General features: G+C 49.4%; 1 protein-coding gene across 1 annotated transcript in view; it reads right to left on the bottom strand.

The window, feature by feature from the left end:
- The window catches only part of CA12 (carbonic anhydrase 12), a 59756-nt gene extending 37173 nt beyond the window's left edge, over positions 1 to 22583 (bottom strand). Inside the window, exons 1-2 of the mRNA XM_010350591.3 lie at positions 22335 to 22583; positions 16765 to 16785 (exon numbers count right to left, since the gene is read on the bottom strand). Of these exons, the coding sequence (XP_010348893.1) occupies positions 16765 to 16785; positions 22335 to 22419 (106 nt within the window). The 5' untranslated portion in view covers positions 22420 to 22583. The remainder of the gene's footprint in view (positions 1 to 16764; positions 16786 to 22334) is intronic.
- Positions 22584 to 22987: the final 404 nt, after the last annotated feature.

Below are 22987 nucleotides of genomic sequence, written 5' to 3'. Positions count from 1 at the left end.
AGTTTGTTTTAAACTTGGCCACCACTCTCCCAGCTGGCACAGCCCTTGTTCAGACCGATTACCCCACAGCTGTACCCCTCATTGGCTGTGTTTCTCCAGGCTCACCCTCCAGGTCTCCACTCTCCACAACAGTGTGCACAAGATCCAGATAGCTCTCTGCTGAAAATTCTTCAGTAGCTCCTTGAGATAAATCTCAAGCTCTGTAATGTAGCACACAAGACCCTTGCAACCCCACTCACTTCTCCAGGCTTTGCTTTCCTCACTCATCACCTGTCAAAAAGTGTGGAGGGTCAGAGCTTTTATCCTGCTTGCAAGCTAACAAGTTAGTTTGCCAGTTTCATGGATATTGGCAGAAGATACGAGATGCCTGGGTCAGAGACGAAGGACAGTTTAATACTCACAGCAGTAGCCAGAGTAATGTTTGCACCTGTTTCCCCAGCCCCAATTTCACAGAATGATATGCAGATCAAGTGACGCTGGCACGTGCAAACTGCTCAGCATCATGGGTGAGGAACTCAAGGCTTGGGAAATCTCAATCTTCTAAAGGGGGTGACTAGCAAACCTGTCCAACATTTGCCCTTGAAAGGAGACATGATCTTTAGTATACTGCCAGCAAACAAATCTGCTCTTTGCCCTGCAGGGAGCTATTGTCACTATCATCTAAGACTGTTATATAAACATCCTTTAAAAGCAAGTCTGGAACAAAGCCTGTCTAGTGCCTCCTCACAGATGCGCTGAAACATGAGAGGCCCTTGGAGAACTGTCTCCCAACATCACCCCTCAAGCACTACGCTGCTGATTCTCTAATTGTGCCACATGCTCTCACCTGCTTTCTAGGGCCTCTGTTGCCTGCAGTGGGATGCCATCCTTGTCCCAAAAACACACACCACCCATGCACATATTCTTGCCCTGCTAACTCCTGTGTGTTTCCAGAATTAGCTCCTCAGGCAGACTTTTGCTGACAGCCACGCGTGCCCCAGAATTGAGGTTATTTGTCCCCTCTATGTTCCACAACACCAGCACATGTCATCATAGCACTTAATGTGCTTCATTGCAATTATCTGCTTATATGTCTACCTCCTCCTCACCTACCAGCCCATTGAAGGTAAAGGCTCTGGTTCCCTGTGACCAGCCCACGAAGGGATTCATTAAAGACTGGAGGAGAGAATAACTGAACAGGTGAATAAACTATTATTTTAACTGAACTTTTTTTTTTTTTTTTAGACTGAATCTCGCTCTGTCACCTAGTGGTGTGATCTCGGCTCAGTGCAACCTCTACCTCCCGGGTTCAAGCAATTCTCCTGCCTCAGCCTCCCGAGTAGCTGGAATAACAGGTGTGCTTCACCACACCCAGCTAATATTTGTATTTTTAGAAGAGACGGTTTCACCATGTTGGCCAGGATGGTCTTGATCTCTTGACCTCGTAATCCGCCCACCTCAGCCTCCCAAAGTGCTAAGATTACCAGCATGAGCCACCACGCCCACTCAATAAACTACTATTTTAAAGCTGCCAATAGTTTCTTCCTGACACTTGAGGAGGTGCCGAATGTAAATAGTGAAACTGGAAAACTGGCATGGGGCCAAGGAGGGGGATTCACAAGCATCTTTCACACTCTACGGGAGGCCCTCTCTGTGCTGTGGAGGGCAGCACTTTGATAGACCCTCTTAGCTACACAGATGTGAGGCAGGGAGCCGCCCAGTGGAAGTATAGCCCCCGCGGGAGCACTCCAGATTCTGCTGCTTCGGGCTGAGATGCTCCGTCTCTGTTTGATGATCCAGTAATACTAACTGCATGCATCTTTAGCAGGTTTGCGCCCTAGCAACAAACACTGTTTTTCCAAGTATGAAGTTAAGCTGTCCTAGCCCGGTTTGTTGTTGCTCCACCTGTAATATCATTGTAGACTAAGCTGGTGATTTTCAGCCGGGGTGATTTTGCCCTTCAGGGGACCCTGGCAATGTCTGGAGACATTTTCGGCTGTCACAACTTGGGGCTGCCACTAGCTTCTAGTAAGCAGAGGCCAGGGATGCTGCCAAAGATCCTGCAAGGCGCAGGACAGTCCTGCACAACAGAGAATTATCCTGCCCAAAATGTCTATAGGGAAGAGACTGGAAGGCCGAGACTGGACTATTGGGATTGTGCCATCTGGGCCGTGAGGAGAGAGGATCCGGAGCACACCTCGCAGAGAAGGCTGATCTTGAAGGAGTTGGCTGCTCTCCCTGTCAGTCATTCTCCGGGACAGGAAAGAGTGGAGGGAGAACAGTCAGGGGAGATTCCAGTCCATGAGACACAGTCCACAGGACACAGCATGATGGCAGCATCTCCCGTCACTGAGGAGGCAAGACGTGATCACCACCCTCAGGGAGCACTGATCGCAGAAACAGCTGTGTTAGATGTTCCTTTCAGGTTATTGTCTAAGCAGTCATCACAGGATCTCAATCAAATTTTGCTAAACTCCAAGACCTAGCGAGGTTTTTTTCCCCTTTTCTTTGTTTAAGCTACTATTTAATGAGTACTTTCTATGTACCAGGCATCATTCTGTATCAGGGCTTGGCTAATGTTTTCTGCACAAGGCCAGAGAGTAAGTTTTTGAGGCTTTGCAGGCACTGTGGTCTCTGTTACTACTACCCAGCTCTGCTATTGTAGCCCAAAAGCAGCCACAGATTCTATGCAAACAAATGAACATAGCTGTGTTCCAATGAAATTTATTTATAAAACAGATGTTGATGTTGGGCTGGATTTGACCCATAGGCCACCGTTTGTGCCATTCTATAAGCTTAATATGTGTTAATGATTTCAATCTGCATAACAATGTTATGATATAGAGATTATGTTCCACTTAATGGACAAGGGAACCCAGGCATGGAAGGACTGACCAATACGGCCAAAGTCACACCACCAGTGAGTAGCAAGGCTGAGCTCTGAACTATGATGGTTCACATTCTCCACAATAGCAGCCTCTCAATGCTCTTTGGAGGGTCCAGAGCCTGGGCAGTAGCAATGGCTGTGAGGTGGTGAGAGGTGACCATCAAGCCCTGGGCAATGGTCCAGAGCTGGAGGGAGTGGAGAAGCAGCAATTTGTGACTTTGTGAACAATCCCTGGGGAATCTGGAAATTACCCAAAGAGGGGATCTGATAAAAGACAGAAACTTCCTGCAGTTCCCCAGGATGGAACCTGAACTGAAGTGAAGGTTGACTGGCCCCTGAATGTTGACCTGATGCTGGCTCAATGTTTCATATATCAGCTTTCAGAATAATGAAGTTCTTTCTGATATCTAACCTATAGCATTCTTGTTATTATCTAAGGTTTTCCCTTATACTAAGAAACCCACAGGCCACGCATGGTGGCTCATGCCTGTAATCCCAGCACTTGGGGAGGCTGAGGCAGGTGGATCACTTGAGTTCAGGAGTTCAAGACCAGCCTGGCCAACAAGGTGAAACCCTGTCTATATTAAAAATACAAAAAGTTGGCTGGGCATGGTGGCAGGTGCCTGTAATCCAAGCTACCTGGGAGGATGAGGCAGGCAGGAGAATTGCTTGAACCTGGGAGGCTGAGGCTGCAGTGAGCCAAGATCAAGCCACTGCACTCCAGCCTGGGTGACAGAGCAAGACTCCATCTCAGACACACACACACACACACACACACACACACACACACACACACAAATACTTTGCTTTTTCATAGTTCTTTTAAAACCTGAAGACCTTTGTCCTGGCTATTTGTCTCTTCTCTAGAGATGTGTGAAATATAGTGGGAAGGTTGAGGGTTTTGGCGGCATTTGACCAACCTGCCAATCGCAGCTCTGCCACCAACTAGCTATGTGACCTGGGGCACATTTCTTTGCTTCTCTGGGCTTCACTTACAAAATGGAAATGGCAGTACCTATCCCACCGGGTGCTGTGAGAAATCACTGCCACAGCGTAGGGCAGTATCTAGATAAGGTAGACTCCCATGCATGCTGGGTCCCAGGTCCTTCTAAGCTGATTGGTCTCAATTCTTTTTCTCTCAGGGGCTGGTTTCCAACCTTTTAGAGCAACTTCTCCCTTCCACTTCACCAAAAACAAATCTAAGGTTTCCTACTGGTCTCCTTTTACTTCTAATGAGATACACATGGTGATGTGGTATTTCCTTTCAGGCCGGTTTCACCTCTGACATCCGACCATCTCAGATCAATGTCACCTTCTCTCTGCTGCCTCCCCTGAGTCCCAGAGCCAAAAATAAATAGATGAATAACCCATTCTTTCCTCATTCATCAACAAGTGTTTCCTGCCACCCCCACCCCCCGCCCCGCCCCACCCCAGGCCAGGCTCTGTGCATCTATCTGCCTGTGCAGCCCCTGTGGGGACAGTGACCCCCTAGGCTGTGCAAACACACCCTCCTTCTAGATAACTCTTCTTGAGGGTAGGAATGGCTCCTTGCTCACCCCCTGTTCCTCTTGGAAGTCCAAGAACACTGCTGTGCATGCAGCAGGCTCAGGCTCAAAAACCACCATGGACTGAAGCAACTCAGCAGGGATCATTTGATGTGACAACAAGCCTTTGCAGGAAAGAAAACACTTGGTCATGAACCCAAGACCTACCCATGCCATTATGGGGCAGTTATGTGACAGGAAACATTCTCAACTTTTTACCAGGGCATACCAAGTTCTCTGACCAGACACCGTGCAGATGCAGTCTGACTCAGTGACAGAGCACTCCCTGCTTCATCCTTGCTGAGGTACAAGGTAAGCATTCCACTAAAAGGCTTATCGAGAGTGGGAGACTTGGCCAGGGACGGCGCCTCACAGTCATAGCACTTCACTTTGGGAGGCCAAGGCAGGTAGGTCACTTGAGCCCAGGAGTTTGAAATCTGCCTGGGCAACAGAGTGAAACAGTGAAAATCAGTTTCTTAAAAAAACAAAAACAAAAACAAAAACAAAAACAAAAACAAAAACAAAAAACAGTGGGAGACTCTTAGGAAACAGCCACGAGGAATCTCTTTAAGATTTCACCTGAGCACGGTTCCAAGCCGTGAGCTATAAATGCTCATTTGAGTGACTCAGAAACCACCCGAGAGGCTGGGTCCTAGTGAACTGTACAGGAGATGGAGGCACAGCTAAGAAGGCAGATATGCAGATGAAGACGATGCACAGATGTGGGGTGTGAGCGCTCCTGTCAATCAGTCTTTGCAGCGTGGGCTCCTGCTCGCACATGCTATCTGCTCACTGGATCAGGGCTTGCTGCCCTGGCCGTGCAGCCCTGGCCCATCGTCCAGTCGCTTCTCTGGCATTCCCCTTCACTGTGCTTGACTCTCGTTTGTGTTCTGTCTTCCAACGTGGTCTGTCCAATGCTAATCACCACACTCCTTCCGTTCGTTCCCCTTCCTCTTCCTAAGAAGTATTTCTGACGGCACTGTTTCAAATGGTTCCTGGAGGAGCCCCTGCACCTCCTTCACCTCTGTGCTGCTGACAACAACAATGACTGGATTCTATTTTGTTTTCCTAGCAACTGCACTGCTATTTGTTTGTTTTGGGACAGGGTCTCTCTGTTGCTGGGGTTGAGTGCAGTGGCACAATCACAGCTCGCTGCAGCCTCGACCGCCTAGACACAAGTGATCCTCCCACTTCAGCCTCCCAAAGTTCTGAGTTTACAGGCATAAGCCACCTCACCCGGCCACACTGGTCTTTGATCCACATTTCCCATGAGCATGTCACAACGAACAGTGTAGAATATTTATTTATGTTAACAGGGATTCAGTCTCTTGTGTTTTCTTTAACTGCTAAGCCTTTGATTCTGATGAGGGGGAAGAAAAACAAGTGAATTTGGCACAGTTTGTTTCTGGCAAATCTATGCTCTTTACTCTTTAAAAAACCAAATCTCTGCATTTCCTCAATGGCATGATGTGTAGTGCAGGGCACACAGTGCCTGGCATAAAACGAGCATCTATCAAAGGACCGGGAAAGGGCACCAGGCAGGGGTCAGGAAGCTCAAATTCTGATTTTGCTCCTCATGCTGCTGGGACCAACTGATAGCTCTGAGCTTTCCTACCTCAGTGTGAAGGGGCGGGGTTGGTGACAGGTGCTTCCCCTCACCTGCCTGGGGCCCACCTAGGCAATAATTGCTGTCTGGGTGCCTATTTGAATACTTTGTGAAGCCCAGCAGAGACGGGACATTCAGCCACAATCAGGCCTCTCCAGGTGATTGCCATGTTGGGTATCGACATTTCTGGCCCAATTATATCAAAAGGTCAGGACCCCCATTGCCCCTCCCTTGGTCCAGATTCTCTCCTTTTCTGCTACATCCCTCTGTTCTCCCTTCCTCCAGGGTTTCACCCTCAATCCATTCTCCACCCTGCAGCTGAGATGATCCTCCCAAAATGCTAATCTGAGTTTGTCAGTGTTCTACTGAGAGGGTCCAGCAGCGGGCCAGGTGCGGTGGCTCAAGCCTGTAACCTCAGCATTTTGGAAGGCCGAAAGGGGAAGATCGCTTGAGGTCAGGAGTTTCAGACCAGCCTGGCCAACATGGTGAAACCCTGTCTTTACTAAAAATACAAAAATTAGACATGTGTGGTGGCGTGTGCCTGTAATCCCAGCTACTTGGGAGGCTGAGGCATGAGAATGGCTTGAACCCGGAAGCAGTGGTTGCAGTGAACTGAGATTGCACCACTGTACTCCAGCCTGGGCGACAGAGTGAGACTCTGTCTCAAAAAAAAAAAAAAAAAAAAAAAAGCAGGTTCTGCAATTCCCTGCTGCCTCTAAAATGAGGCCCCGGCTCCTTGGCTGGCTCAGCTCCTCACTGTCTGGCTCCCAAGCCCCTTCCCTCCTCACTGAGGTCCTCGGTAATCTCCGGAACATAGTAGCTTCTTTCTTTGCACAGGCCGTCTCTCTGTCCCAAACGTTCTCCATCCCCTGCCTTTTGCCTGGCTTGCTCTTATGTGTCCTTCAGGTCTCATCTTGGACATCACCTCCCCCAGGAAGCCTCCTTTAATCCTTTCCCCCAAAATACTGGGTGAGGTCTCTCTCCTCTGTATTGTAAGGCCCCGCTTACTGGCTGTGCCCTCCAGAGTCTCAGTCTTAGGATGGCAGGAACCAAACCCTGCCCAACATTTCCTGAGCACCAACACTTTAGTCCAACATTTGGTGCTTAGTCTTCACTCAATAAATATTTGTGGAATGAACGTGAACCATTTATCTCAGGCAAGCTGAAAACTTTGGTTGGTTTTTACATCTGCCTTTGAATTAATAAGTGGGAAAGTTTAAACTATTTCATTATTATATAAATTTGTTTAAAAACTGTTTAAATCATGGTATCCATGTGGTGGGGGGAGGCAGGATAAAAAAGTGGTGACAAGGTAGGGTCCCACTAGTCTAAGTTTCCTCCTAGATGAAAATCCAGAAATCTACCTGTTACAACATTTTGGCTCAGGATCAGGAAATAAGATCCCCAAGCTAGGAGGGTAACACCAAGGTGGCTTGTTTATTTATTTATTTATTTATTTTTGAGATGGATTCTCGCTCTGTGCCACCACACCCGGCTAATTTTTGTATTTTTAATAGAGATGGGTTTCACCATGTTGGCCAGGCCAGTCTCAAACTCCTGACCTCAGGTGATCCATCCGCACCAGTCTCCCAAAGTGCTGGAATTACAGGTGTAAACCACCTCACCTGGCCTTTTTTTTTTTTTCTTTGAGATGGAGTCTTGCTCTGTCACCCAGGGTGCAGTGCAATGTGAAATGGCATGATCTCAGCTCACTGCAACCTTTCCCTCCCAGGCTCAAGCAATTCTCCTGTCTCAGCCTCCTGAGTAGCTAGAATTATAGGTGCCCGTCACCACGTCCAGCTAATTTTTGTATTTTTAGTAGAGATGGGGCTTCACCATGTTGGCCAAACTGGTCTGAAACTCCTGACCTCAAGTGATCCACCCACCTCCACCTCCCAGAGTGCTGGGATGGCAAGCGTGAGCCACGGGTGCTTGGCTAACGTGGCTTCTTTAGATTTGCAGGTCATAGAAGAATAGATAGACATTTGCTCAAGTTGGAGACATCAGTTTGCCTCTGGGCTTCCTGGTAACCAAAGCCAAAAGCCTAAACAATAAACAGTGCCTCCTACTTCCTTCAAAACTTGGTTCCATGACACTGAGAGTCCCATCTTTTCTCCTTTCTCCACTTCTGATGGAGTTCCCAGAAAAGTGGTGTGCCAACGAGGGGTCACCCAGGGAAGGCACCAGGTCCCACTTGCCAGTGCCACCATGGCCTTGTGTAAGCAAATCGCACTGTCATCGTCACTGAGGAGACTTTGCAGAGCCCCATGTCCTAGAAGGAGGGGTAGCATGTGCCACTTGCCCTGAATCTGCAGGCGTCTTCCTGAGAGCTGGGTGGGTTGCATCCATTTCACCCAGAAGTCACACAGCTGACCTAGTCACAAGTTAATAATTGCAAAATCATTTACAAAGTTAAGATGAGCTAAGTGATCCATGTATTTGGAGTTATACCAGCTCTGAGTCAACCTTTATAGACTCAAGAAGGTGGCAGCTAGTATTTGTCCCTTCCTGGTTGGCATAAATTGAACGCTTGTCAAGTAATTGGAAAGTTTGCTTCTTAAATGAATACTCGTATAAACTAAAAAAAACTAGTGCCTAAATTACTTTGTTTTTACATACGAGTGATAATGACACGACATCACCAAAAAGTATATGCGAACTGTGAATTAACTGCAAGTTGGAAAAAGCTACAGTTCGAGATCTGGCATGATTCCCCATCGTACCTATGTGCTATATCAGACCCGGCACGTACTGGCCATGAATTTTATACCATTTTGCCTCCACTGCTTTCAGTATTGTTGACATTAATCATTTCAGCCCCTTTCTGTGTGTTCTTAGCATCTAACATGGTGCTTTTCTGTATTGGTGGAACAGCTACCATATTTCATTGTTTCTCGATGCCATTGATGACAAGATCTATCCCAATTTCAGAGATGCTAAAATGTGGGGAAAGTGGACATCTTAGAACCAATAAAATAGGACCTTTGACTATAGCAGGTGCTACCTCTCTTCCTTGGCCTGGTGGTATGGCCCCTGGAAGAGTCTGGCCATGGTTCCTAAGCTCCACCATGGTGCCGGCACCCTTAGCCCAGCAGTTGCCCCTGCAGAGGAAGAGAGTAACAGACCAGGAAAGAAGCCCTTGCTCCTTCTGAGACTGCGGGATCCTCCGGAAACATTCTCTGCTCTATTCTCTTCCTCAGGGAAAACCAGGATTTCCTCCTTCCTAACCACAGCCACTTTCACACTCTTGCTTTGAATGCAGCCTTTTTGCTTGAAAACTTCGTTTTTTTGAGACGGAGTCTCGCTCTGTCACCCAGGCTGGAGTGCAGTGGCCCGACCTCAGCTCACTGCAACCTCTGCCTCCTGGATTCAAGTTATTCTCCTTGTCTCAGCCTCCCAAGTAGCTGGGATTACAGGCGCATGCCACCACACACAGCTAATTTTTTTGTATTTTTAGCAGAAACAGGGTTTCAGTATGTTGGCCAGGCCGGTCTCGAACTCCTGACGTTGTGATCCACCTGCCTCAGCCTCCCAAAGTGCTGAGATTACAGGTGTGAGCCACCTCGCCCGGTCGAAAGCTTTCTTTTAAGGAGGTTCACAGGGCAGCCCACTGGCTCCTCCTCATAAGGGGATGGGTTGCCAAGGCTCTGGCCAGCTCTTGGAGAAACTGTGCCCTGCCCTCACCTGACTGCCCAGGGATCGGGACCGCAGGTAGCAGAAGGGTCAAGTTGGGAAGTTCTGTTCTAGTTCTGTTTGGGAAGAGGGTGAAAGGGTGTTGGGAGTCCCAGCTCCTCCTTCCTTCTCACCTGCCAGCCCATTGAACCCTGCAGTTCCAAGGCTTGATGTTGCCCCAGTAGGAAGGGCACTGCATGGGGCTAGGCTGGTGAAGCTCAGATCCCAAATAGCTCAGCCCCAGGTTTCTTCCTAGGCTCCAGCCTCCACTCCTAAACCCTAAACCGGGCTCAGCCCCCATGGGCTAGACAGGGAAGCAGAGGATTTGCCTGCTTTCTGGGAGACTACAGGGGCATGGCTGAGATGGCCATGGTTATGAATATGGATACCTGGTCCCTGGATGCCAGGAAAGCACCAGGGAGATGAGATCTGACTTCACCTTTGGTCTGAAGGACCAGGATTGAAAGGACATTCTGGCCTGTGAGGTCCTTGGGACAAGAGCTTGGAGTCCTTGTGTTTTTGAAATTCCTTTCTTTCTCAAAAAGAAATTACCCTCTGTTTATTCAGAATACAAAAGGAAGTATTTCCTGGCTGTAAAAACTCACAATTCAGAAAAGTGTAAAGAAGCAGAACCTTCCCTAACAAAAATAGAGCTCTCGTGTGTTTGGTACTGCGAGTTTACAAGGCCTCTCCCTCCATATTAGTTCATTTAATCTGCACCATAGCTCTGCGAGGGCCTCTCCCTCCATATTAGTTCATTTAATCTGCACCATAGCTCTGCGAGGTAAAGAGAAACAAATGACAATCAGCTTTGTGAGTATGCACTGGGTCCTATGTGAGCCTCTCTCCACGTTTTATCTTATTTGATCCTTACCACAACCCTCTGAAGCACAGCTGAGATTCTCAAACGTAGGTGAGCAACAGAATCACCTGGAAGACTTGTGAAAACAAATTCCTGGGCCCCACCCTCCAGAGTTTCTGGTTAGGAGGTAGGCCTGGGAGGGCTGAGAATTTGCATTTGGCCTCAGGTGATGCTGATGCCGCTGGCCCAGGGACCACACTCTGAGAACCACTGATGTAGATGCCAAGACTCTCATCTCGTACCAAGGCTCAGAGAGGTCGTTACTTTCCTGAGGCCCACCCGACAGAAAGTGGCCGAGCAGATATTTGCACGGAGGTCGCCTGGTTCTGAGGTCTGTACAGTTTCCACTTCTTCCTCCCAGTGTTCTGCCTCATCCTCCGTCCCACTATGCCTGTCTTTAGGAACGAATGCTAGCTTCCCTATGGTTTTTGTTTGTTTGTTTGTTTGTTGTTTTGTTTTGTTTTTCTGAGATGGCAGAATCCTGCTCTGTCACCCAGGCTGGAGTGCAGTGGCGTGATCTCAGCTCACTGCAACCTCCGCCCCCCGAAGTTTAAGCAATTCTCCTGCCTCAGCCTCTGGAGTAGCTGGTATTACAGGCGTGTGCCACCACACCCGGCTAATTTTTGTATTTTTAGTAGAGACAGGGTTTCACAGTGTTGGCCAGGCTGGTCTCGAACTCCTGACCTCATGATCTGCCCGCGTCGGCCTTCAAAAGTGCTGGGATTACAGATGTGAGCCACCAGGCCCGGCCGCTTCCCTATGTTTTTACTCAGCTGGTGAGGCCAGCTGTGAAGGCAAAAATGTAGGCATTTTGGCAGCACAAGCCAAGAGCCTCCAGGATACGCACAAACCCCAATTCTGCAATTCAGGAAAGACGAGAAGTAACTATGAGTGGGCAGGCCACACCACATCCAGACAGACCCCGAATGTGACAGCTTCAATTTAAAGTAACTGGAACTATGGCACAAATTTAATCCAAGATAGGGGGTCGGATTGCTACCCTCAGCAGAAATTCATGGGACTTAGGGATAGGGATTCAGTGTGCTGGTATGAAAAACATGTCCGCCAGCCACAGTGGCTCACCCCTGTAATCCCAACACTTTGGGAAGCCGAGGCAAGAAGCTCATTTGAGGTCAGGAGTTCAAGACCAGCCTGGGAACATAGCAAGATCTGTGTCTACTAAAAAATTTGAAAATCAGCCAGGCATGGTGACACATGTCCTAGTTACTTGGGAGGCTGAGGCAGGAAGATCCCTTGAGCCCAGGAGATGGAGGCTGCAGTGAGCAGTGATTGTGCCACTGCACTCCAGCCTGAGTGACAAAGCAAAACCTTGTCTCAAAAAAAGAAAAGAAAAACATATCTGGGCCAGGTTTGTTGGCTCACACCTGTAATCTCAGAACTTTGGGAGGCAAAGGCAGGTGGATCACCTGAGGTCAGGAGCTTGAGACCAGCCTGGTCAACAGGGTGAAACCCTGTCTCTACCCAAAATACAAAAATCAGCCAGGTGTGGCCGCAGGTGTCTATAATCCCAGATACTTGGGAGGCTGAGGCAGGAGAATCAGTTGAACCTGGGAGGTGGAGGTTGCCATGAGCCGAGATTGAGCCATTGTACTCCATCCTGGGCAACAGAGTGAGACTCCATCTCAAAAAAAAAAAAAAAAAAAAAAAAAAAAAAGAAAAGAAAAGAAAAACATGCCTGGCCGTTTCTGGCTCTCCTAGGAGCACTCTGCCCCTTACTCATCTTCAGGATGACAGCTGGAGTGTTTTGAGCTGGCCAAGCCTCTCTACCTTAGATAAAGACAGGAAACCTTGGTGAAGTCAGTCTTTTAACTGCATGTGCTCCCTGCTGTTCTGAGTTCTCCCCTGAGCTCTAACTGCAGCCTGCTTTTTATATTGCAATTCAGGTCACACAGTGCCTTTATCACTGCTGAAGAATAGACAGTAAAGAGTTTACTTCCCCGCCTCCTTCCATGTGTTCCATTTCTAGTTGTTTGGGAACAGGGTGAAAGGGTGTCTGGAGTCCCAGGAGGGGTTCATTGTAGGAACTAAATATTTCTGCAGATACAGGACAGAAGGTGGGTGGAGGTGCGGGCCTGCAGGACTCCAGGGACGTGAGGATGAGGCGTGCCACAGTGGAGGATCTCACCCTGATTTCTAAGGGAAATTCTTTAAGTTAGACAATCTGTTGTCTGGGAGAGAAACCAAGACGCACGGCACTGCCGGGTCACACTGAGTCCTGTCAGAGCCGAGGGCCAGGAGGGCTGACCCTCCACAACCGAGAACTGGGCAGGCAGACCTGTAAGTGGGTGTGGCCGCAGCCGCAGCCAGCCCCCAGCAGCCCCAGGCCAGGCCACCATCCTTCCAAAGTTTCCTAACAGGATGGAGGGGCTGGTTTTGCGGGTGCCCTGTGGGGCTGACAGGGAGAGGTGGAGTTCGCGCACCCTCCAGGAGGAAGGCTTGTCACCCACGTTCTTCTGCCATCTCATCGTCTTTAAGACTTTCCAGATCTTGAGCAAACAGGGGTTTTCATCTATTTCTCAACTAGCTCACATCCAAGGAGCAGCAAACCAGCAAACCACTATGTGATATCATCAGGGATGAAACACCGTGTTCATTCTCAGCTCACATGATGTGTTCTTGGGTCTAGTTCCAACATAGTCATTCTTTGTGGTTGCTCTGTTGTTTTGAATACACTGGTTTTTTTTTCTTGGGGAAGTACTACAAAAGCTGTCAGAGTAAGGATAAATCTCCCAGCCAGCTGGAATTTTTTAACTCTTTTATTGAATATGAAATACACACAGAAAAGTATGTAGATCATAAGCAAACAGCTGGATGCACCTTCACAAAGTGATGGCAGCACCCACACCAAGGACCTGAACGTGCCCACAAGCCCTCCTGCCTCTGTCCAGCCATCTTCATCCCCCACAGGGCACATATTCTGATACCTTAGCAGGCTGGAGTTTGTCCTTAGCTCACATGACAACCTGACCTGCAGCTGCCCTCGGTTCAGAGCAATTGAAGCTGCAGGGCTCAGCAGGATTGATGCGGGCCCGATTTCCAGCGGGGAGGGTCCATGTCACATCATCCCCAGCCTCTCTCTCGTCATGGCGCCTCAGCCATGCTAAGCCCAGCAGACATTCAGCTGCTGCTTCAGCACCCCAGGAGGGGTGCAGAGGGATGACGCTGGCCCCTCTGGCAGTCAGATGGTCCTCCTCTCTCCAGGGAGGGGCCGTCCATGCAGTCAACCTGGTGACTCAGCTATGAGGAGGTAGGGGTAGAGCTCCCTTTCTTTGTACTTCTAGAAGTCCTACCATAGGTGCAGTTGGGGGGTGGCCCCTGGAGAATGACTCAGCAGTGTATGTGCAATGAAGCTGAGTTCTACACTTGAGGAAAACCAGCATGGAGCCTTTGGCTGGATTCGCCCCATTCAGGGTGGACTTTACTGCTTAGAAACCATTTACCTCCACACTTACGCTGGGCCCTTTGTCTTCCTGTGCAACTCTGAGCACAGGGGCCAGCTGCCAGCCAGGACCTAAGGAGGAGTTTGCCTCTTGAGCTGCCTTCCATCGGCCCTCCCCTTCACAACCCCTTCGAGGGCTGACTCCACATCACATGTGCCTGTGTCACTAATAAAAAACAGACTTGGGCCAGGGGCAGTGGCTCACGCCTATAATCCCGGCACTTTGGGAGGCCGAGGCGGGTGGATCATCCAGTCAGGAGTTCAAGACCAGCCTGGCCAACATGGTGAAACCCCATCTCTATTAAAAATATAAAAATTAGCTGGGCATGGTGGTGCATGCCCATAATCCCAGCTACTCGGGAGGATGAGGCAGGAGAATCGCTGGACCCAGTAAGCAGAGGGTACAGTGAGCCGAGATGGAGCCACGGCAGCCCAGCCTGCGTGAGACTGAGACTCCAAAAGAAAAAAAGATTTTCTTGACACAGTGTCTCTCTATTCCCTGTCACCATCTCATTCTGCCCAGGAGGGCTATAACAGAGACAGAGGATCCCATGGAGATATGATTTGTGTTTCTGTCATGACTGAGAGGCCAGCAGAAGAGACGCGGCAAGTTTCCTCTGATCCGGCTGGACAGATCTTGGGAACCATTGGTCAGTGATTCTCCGATAAGAGTGCACCTAAGAATCACTTGGGGAGTGCGTTAAAAACACAGGGTTTCAGGCTCCTTCCCTTTCCCAGGTCCAGGTCAAGGCCCAGAAATCTGCATTTTGGGGAAGCACCCCAAGTGATCCTGATGTGGGTAAACCCAAGCTGTAGTCTGAGAAACACTGGTCTAAACAACCCCTCCCCCAGATCATAGATGGGGAAAGCGAGGTCTCGGCGCTGAAATGCCTCACCAGGGATCGCACGGAAGAAAGCCCAGAACCCAAGGGCCACCTTCTGTCCATGTCTGTCGCCTCCCACATGTGGAACCTGCCCAAGCGGCCCTGTGGCCCAGAATCTGCAGTTCTCACTTTGTAAGGTCTCTCGTCCTAGCCTTGCCTTCCCCTCACGGCCACCACTGTAAACCAGGTGTGAAGACACAGAATGGGGGTTCTCCACAGGCTGAACCCCTTCCTGTGTCCCTCCCATCCTCCCCCTCCACCCCCTACCACCAAGTAACTCTTCCCGAAACACAGACTTAGTCCCTGCCCTGCCCCTCGAGGAGCAGGACCAAGTGGGAAAGGCCTGCCCTTCCCCCACCTCCCATTTGCCCCAACCCATCTCCCTGACCTTGGAGCCCGTGACATCCCTATAAACCCTTCTCCACACGCTTTCCTTGAACACCACCTTGCTCTTTCTTGCTTCCGCTCATGTGGCACCATCATCACCTTGGCCAACAGCACCTCCTCCCCCGTCACTGAATCTCCCTCCTCTTCCAAGGCCCAGGTGAAAAGCCTCTTCCTCCAGGAGGCCTTCCCTGACCATCTAGCCCTAGCACACCCATCCTCCTTTGAGCACTCAGCGCACTGAAGCATTGGTTTATGATGTTATTATTTATTACCTATTGTGTTCTGCTTTGAACTGTGAGCTTTAAGTAATTCCCAGCTATGGACCACAGCCTACCCTTCTATTAACCACCCACTTAGCAATGTGCTGTGCACAGAATGAGCACGTAAGGGATGTTAGCAGGAACAGAGCCATTCAGTGCCAGGGCTGAAGGGATCTTGGCCTGTAGGTAGCTGGTTGGTCAGTTCAGTGACTTTTCTAGGCATTTTGGGCTGGTGAACCTCCAAAGCCTCACCTTTGCAAATGGGCATCAGATCTTTCTCTGGATGGTGATTCCACTGTAGTGATCACCTTCCCACCCACCCCCACCCACAGCCACCGCAACCCACGACTTCAACTCTGGCCACATCCCTGCTTGCTTAAAATGCCTCCTGGGCCAGCGAGTCAGTTTCACCCTTCTGCTACCAAAACGATCAATGTTGTGCATCGTCTGCGGCTGCACCCCAACAAGGCATTACCAACATTCTCGTACTTGCCAGGGGACTTGGGTGCCCGCCCTGCCATATCCATTCCAGCCAATGACTGATCTCTAATTCACTGCGACTCTCCAGCTAAGCAGACTTCCCGCTGCTTATCTTGCAGGCCTGTCAGATGGAGCGAACATGCTCTCGAGACAGTCCCACAGACAGCCCAGGCAAGAAGCACCCTGGGTGTTCCTCTTGCTCCGTTTAAGACAAGCATCCCTCTTTCACTAAGGACTGGCCAATACCTCTTCATCCAGCGCTAGCTTACCATTATGGCAACAAGAAGTTAATTTGAGACGCACTGACAGCTTAAGTTCTGGGACCTGAGCCAAACTTTCAGAAAGGAGTCCTTTCTTCTTTGTTTATTGTAGGACATGTGTCCTGTGAGAGAGAAGGGCTCTCTCCTGCCCAGGACCCTTGCAGCCTGGAGGTGGGGCACGTTACTTCCGAATGTTGGAGGTTTGGTAGAAATCCTTGCAGGAATCTGAAGTCTTAACACTATGACTCACAGTGCTAGTGCCCCAAGCAGGCTCACCTGCTTGGAGAAAGTGCAGTGAGCAACTCAAGTCAATGTGACGTGTTCTTGGGAGATGCCTTTGTCCTCTCTTTCTACAATACCAAACTGTTCTTCTGACCTCTCAAAATAACCTCCACAGAGCATGAAGTTTCTGTTTTTCTCATTAATTAAGTACAACCATTTCTTTTTTCTTTTAAAGAAAAAGTATTTAAAATTTCTACTTACCAAAATAGGTCCACTTGGAACCTACAAAGAACAAAACACAGTAAGTAAGTACGATAGAACCAGATGAATAAGGGAAAAGACTACAGATTTTATTTTGATATGAGTGAACCTGAAAAGGAGGTCGATGCCCAGAAATGGAAACTTCTCTGAGTGTGCATCAGAGCAACAGCTTCTCAAGGCAACTGTGCTCCAGACAGAGGCACAGGGGCTCATGGAAGCTGGAGGGGGCTTCTTGAATAGGCGCCTTCCAGACGCCTTAGAGAAGCCAAGCTTTATTATCTGAACAGGTAATAATTTCATGTGGCTCAAAACTCAAAAGCCATCAAAGGGTATATACAGCAAAAGCTCCCTGTTTCCATTAGATAATGAGGTTAGCTGATGATGGGGGCCCTTTCATGGCATGGCTACACACACATATGCATTGATTCGTCTTTCTCCTTACACAAACATTGGCATACTGGAAATAGTGTTCTGTGTCTTGCTTTTTCCCGCTTAACATTTTCTCCTTCCTTCCTTCCTCCCTCCCTCCCTTCCTCTCCTTCTTTCTTTCCTCTTTCTTTCTTTTTCTCTCTTGCTGTCTCTCTTTCTCTCTCTCCCTCCCCCCTCCCCTCCCTCCCTCTCTCCCTCCCTCCCTCCCTTCCTTCCTTTCCTTTTCTTTCTCTTTTTTTTCATTATTTTTTGTGAGACAGGGTCTCACTCTGTCACCCAGACTGGAGTGCAGTGACTTGATCTCAGCTCACAGCAGCCTCAGCCTCCCGGGTTCAAGCAATCCTCCCACCTCAGTCTTCCCAGTAGGCTGGGACTACAGGCATGCACCACCACACTGGCTAATTTTGTATTTTTCATAGAGATGGAGTTTTGCCACGTTACCCAGGCTGATCTCAAACTCCTGGGCTCGAGCGATCTACCCACCCCAGCCTCCCAGAGGGCTAGGATTATAGGCGTGAGCCATAGCGCCCAGCTGGGAAAAAGTTTCTCTTTGAGGAAGCTGCTACCCACATCTGAGTTAGAATTCCAGGGGCAGTAGAAATGTTTAGGCAAAGTTCTGCCAGAAATAGAACAAAAGTTACCTACTACTTTGCACTCCACAGCCTTCAGGAATAAAGGTTCTTCGTTCCTATGTCAAAAAGGTCTTTTTCACAAGTGCAGAGCTGTGCTCTTGTGCCCCTGCCTGCCGGCCTTCCTCTTCACTTGTGAGGAAGGGACCCTGAGTAAAACAGTATCTCTCTACGTGTCTCAGGGGTCTCATCCAATTAGGGGACTGTGCAAACCCTAAATCCCTCCCTCCCGGCTTTTCCCAGGGTCTCAGTGGTACTTGGCCCACAGGGTACAGATGGAAAAGCGTACCCATGTGGGGAAGCACCTCACATCCCCTTTCTCTCGTGGGAATCAGTTTGCAGTAAAACATCTGACAAGCAACCTGGTCACTTATCACTCCTGGCCGTTTCTTACCCAAGCAAATTGTGTTTTTTAAAAGTTAAAAATCAACTTGGCCTTTTAAAAAAGCTAGTTTAATCTCATACTTTCTGTTATTTCTTCCATTGCTTTGCCTCAGGGTTTGTAATTAATTTTGTTTTTAATTTTTCAAATGTAATTGGTAATTTTTATCAAAGTACACTTGTACATGGTTTAAAAAGTCAGATGGTTCTACAAGGCTGTTTAACAAAATCCTGAGTTCATTCCCTAACCATGCAATGCTCCCTAGAGCAACCACTCAGATCTTTTTCTTTTCTTTCTTTTCTTTTTTGAGAAGGAATCTTGTTCTGTCATCCAGGCTGGAGTGCAGTGGCACAATCCCGGCTCACAGCAACCTCCGCCTCCTGGGTTCAAGGGATTCTCCTGCCTCAGCCTTCTAAGTAGCTAGGACTACAGGCATGTGCCACTATGCCCGACTAATTTTTTGTATTTTTAGTAGAGATGGGGTTTTGCTGTGTTAGCCAGGATGGTCTTGATCACCTGACATCGTAATCCGCCCGCCTCTGCCTCCTAAAGTGCTGGGGTTAGAGGCGTGAGTCACCACGCCTGGCCCACTTTGGATCTTTTTAAAATGATTCTTTTGGTATTATCTTCAGATCTCTATAGAACATGCTAATATTGTTCCACTTTGACTGTTTCAGGTTTGGGCATTATTTGTTGACATCCCACTCCGGAAGAGAATGGTTTAGCTCTCTTTCTTATACTCATACCCCATCTCCTCCTTTTATAGGAGAGTAAATGAAAGTCCACCAAGCTGAAGTGTCCTGTCCAATGTCATGTTCCCACTAGGAGGGGTCCCACCACATTTACAATTAATTTACCATTAGTGCCATGAACTTAGGGAATCTTCAAGTCTCCCCAGTCATTGGAGTAATTAGGTGGGGTAGTCCAGATCCCCTAAAGTATCTGATGAGTATTATAGCCCTCTCTCCATAAAAATTTCTCTAAGCTTAGACACAGAATTTCATGTACAATTCATTTTGGAAGGTCCACAGACCCCCCTGAAACCAGCTGTGGGCCCACTGGGAGTTGAGGGTCCCAAGATCAACCTCCCTTGAATTTGTAGCTGGATGAAAACGTTCCGAACCATGGGGAAACCAAACTCGTTTACTGCTCATCCTTTGCTTAAATAACAGTGAAAAAAAAAATAATAATAAAGAAGGCATTGCTTTAGAACCAAGCTACAGAAGACAGAAAACCTCTTCTGGACATTTTCCTTCAGTCTTTTGTGGGAGGGGTTCACTATTAAGATGTCATCATGGCCTTTAGGGATGTAACAAGCCTGATCATGGCCTCTTATTGGGCAGAGCAGTTGGAGGCCCAGGATGTAAAATTCCACAAGTATCAGAAGAGTTCACCCTTACTTTTCCCCTGAGGAGACACAGGCCACTCCAGTGATCCTGGAGGCTACCAGAAATACATCTGCTGCCTGAGCACCGCTGCCTTGCCAGCGGTTTGCATGGCACCTGCTCCCGTTCGAATCATAGCCTTACACCCTGCATCTTCTGCTGCCCTCCCCAGAGCATGCTCATCGGGGTTTTCCCCATTGTCGGAGCTCTCGTCCTCAGAGGAAGCCTCAGCGTCACACCCCAGAAAGCTCGGGGGTAAAGTCACAGAGTGGACATCTGGGACTGTAAGGCCTTGGTGGTGACACAGGATTGGGACTTGCTGAAAGGCAGCAGCCTCCGGAGCAGCATTTCCTGTCCTTCTCTCTGTGAGTGAGCTGGCCTGGGGCTCCAGACTTGGTGCTTTGGGTATAAATGGCAGTTTCTGGAGGGCCTCAGGAGCCAGAGGGCTGGGGAGAAGTGGCGGTGTATAACGAAGGTGAGATTAGCGAGTCAAGGGGATTCATTGGGTGAGGATCAGGGCCCCAACTCAGATCTGACCTCAGGGAGACTCTCTAAAAGAGAGAGAGAGAGAGAGAGAGAGAGAGAAACAGAGAGAGAGAGAGACAGAGTGAAAGCATGCTTTATTCAGGAATAGTACCCCTGGTTCCACACCTCTACCTGTAAGAACAGAAGTCTTAACAGAATTAAACTGATTCCACAGGCAAAGCCAGGCCAAGGCCTTGGTGGTGTTAGAGGGAGCAGGCCCCTCCTAGAGGGAAACAGTTTCCTTCCAAGGAAAGTTATCTGTTCCATCAGGGAAGCCTGTTAGAACCTGCAGACCCAGCTGGCACTGGGCAGGGAGGTCGCCCTAGAGGGAATGCCTGGAGAAAATGGTATTTCTTAAGATCCATGTCAGAGGTTCTGGGCCCTGCCTGCTTCCTGTGCTGGATGCTAGAGCTTTCGCTGAGTAACCATCACCTGGGTAGTCTGAGACTGCCTGGTTCTGCACACCAGGTTTGGGCAGGGCAAGCTCTGCAGAATTCAGTGAAATGCTGCCCGAAGCCATAGTGACTAAGAATTCCAAGGGTTTCTCTGGAAGACAATTGGCTTCAGCTTATTAAGCTCCCTCCTGGGCCCCTGACATTGTTCTTGAACATTCTCCAGTGCTTGAAGTTTAAATGTGGCCAGACGGAGGGCAGACCACACTTTGACCCCCGTTACTCAGCTGAACTCGTCTCCACTCCCAACCTTGGGTTCGTATTGACATTCTACACCTCAGTGATTTTTGCTTGGACCTGTCCCCTAAGGCAGTTAAAGACCCAAGGAATCTGCATGAGAATTTACAGAATAAAAGCTGTGTTCTTAGAACCCAGAGGTAGGCAGGCTGCTTCCTCAGAGGTGAAAGTGGAGTTTTGACTGCAAGCTTCCCCCATCCCAACTTGGAGAATTGGGAGCAATGAGGAGGAGGGAAAGTGGGGAAGAAAGGAAGGGGAGGGAGGGAGGGAGGAGAATAGGACAGGCAGCAAAAGAGAAGGAGCTGCCCGAGGGGAGCAACCAGTTATAGGAAAGAGGGAAAACTAAGGGCTGATTCTCACTTTCGTCTTGGCACAGCTTAGGACTAAAGAGATTTCCAGGGAAACTTCAGTCTCAGTGCAGCTTTCATAAAAGGAGAATGCATGTAAAGTTTGTGGTTTTAAAACTTGATTTTCACTTTACATCACTCCCACCTACCTTCTGTTTCTCCCTGACCAGATGAGGGAGAAAATTTCAAGCACATCATGCCAGCTAGTCGATTGGAATTTAATTAAAAATTATCCACAGTCTGGCTCCCCTGACCCTTCCCAGGGGCACTGTGACCCCCAAGAGAGGAGGCTCAGAGCTTTTATGCTACTGACCAGAACACATTTCCCACCACCACTGCCTAGCCAGAGAGAATCCATTTTCTGCCGTTAAAATCACTTTCAGTTCAAAATCACTTTCTTATTCCAAAACATTAACGAGCCAGCCTTGGCTGCACACGTGTTAACTCACTGGCCCCATGTGAGCCCACAGTTCAGGTCCCCCTGCCACCTCCTCCTGCCACCCCACTCAGCCTCTAGCCTCCAGCCCCTCAGCCTCCAGCCCTTTGGGATTTAGTGTTCTAAATACAATCAGAAATAAGGTGTGTATGTGTGTGTGTGTGCGTGCGCACACATGTACATTAAGCATAGTAGAGCCCGCCTGGAGAAAACCAATGATTAAGAATGAGATGCATCATCCCTTTGACTTGTAGGTAAGACTTAATGGTAAAGATCCTCCCCTCCAAAGAAAAGTGCCTATCCGCCGTCTGCGGGTTCTGCACTGGGACACAGCAAACGTTTCTCTGTGCTTACCCCACTCAGAATGCCAAAGTCACCTCTCTACTTTTCTGCACGTGGATGGGGAACACTGTTTTTAATCTTGTCTTGGCGTCTCTTCCCTGGTTAGCAAGTTCCCAAGCCACATCTTCAGAGCTGGCGTTGCTCGGGAGTACACGCAAACACTTTAACACCAAATCTGCGCCACGCGCCACTAGAGAGCAACGTGCTTCCCACCCCAACGTGCCTCCCACCCCAACGTGCTTCCCGCAAAGGAAAAACGGAGCATCCTTTCTTGAGAATGTGCTATTTGATACTACCCCTTCCCGGCTCCCCCCAGCAATGATTTTACTTTATCATTGAAGAGCCTTCAGTCCAGGGGCGGCTGAGCGCTCAGGAGAGTCAGGAAAGAAGCAGGCGGAAACTTTACCGTTCACGGGGGCTGGGCTGGAAGGCTGTTCCTTTAAGATCACCAGCAGGAGCACGGCCGTAGCATGCAGGCTGCACCGGGGCATCTTCGCGGGCTCCTGCGGGGAGGGCTCCTGCTGTCCCGGGGGCTCCCGGTGGCGGCTCCTGCTCTGGCCGCACACAAGGACCGCGTGCGCGCAGCCCGGGTGCCTTGGCTAGCACGTCCGCTCTTAGCTCTTCGCGCTCCTGGCTCCCCTCCCCCGGGGCTACTTTTATGGAGCTACTCAGCCCCAAACACATGATGTCATCATGCGGGGGTTGGGGTGGGAGGGGAAAATGCCCTGCCCACTGGAGAGCTGGCGCCCCAGATCCTAGGTGAGTTGTAGCCACGACTTCAGCCGCGCTCTGCGGGTCCTCGGTGCTCCTCCGGGCCAGGGCTGACCTGGGAACCCAGTTCCGCCAGAAGCTGCTGGCAGGCGTGGGTGAGATCCGCCTGCCTCGTCTCTGGAAGGGTGCGTCTAGGGATCCCTTCAGTGGCATGCCCTTGCTCTGTCACTGGTCCTGTAACAGCCCAACGAGTTCACCTTGCCCGCTGCTTAGACAGAGCCAATTTATCAAGGCAGGGTGCAATGGAGAAAGTAATCACGCAGAGCCTGTTGTGCCAGAGGCCAGAGG

The sequence above is a fragment of the Saimiri boliviensis genome, chromosome 2 (genome assembly GCF_048565385.1).
Source record: "Saimiri boliviensis isolate mSaiBol1 chromosome 2, mSaiBol1.pri, whole genome shotgun sequence".
NCBI lineage: Eukaryota > Metazoa > Chordata > Mammalia > Primates > Cebidae > Saimiri > Saimiri boliviensis.
The sequence above is the reverse complement of the archived record's forward strand: the minus strand, read 5'-3'. Positions and strand labels throughout refer to the sequence as shown.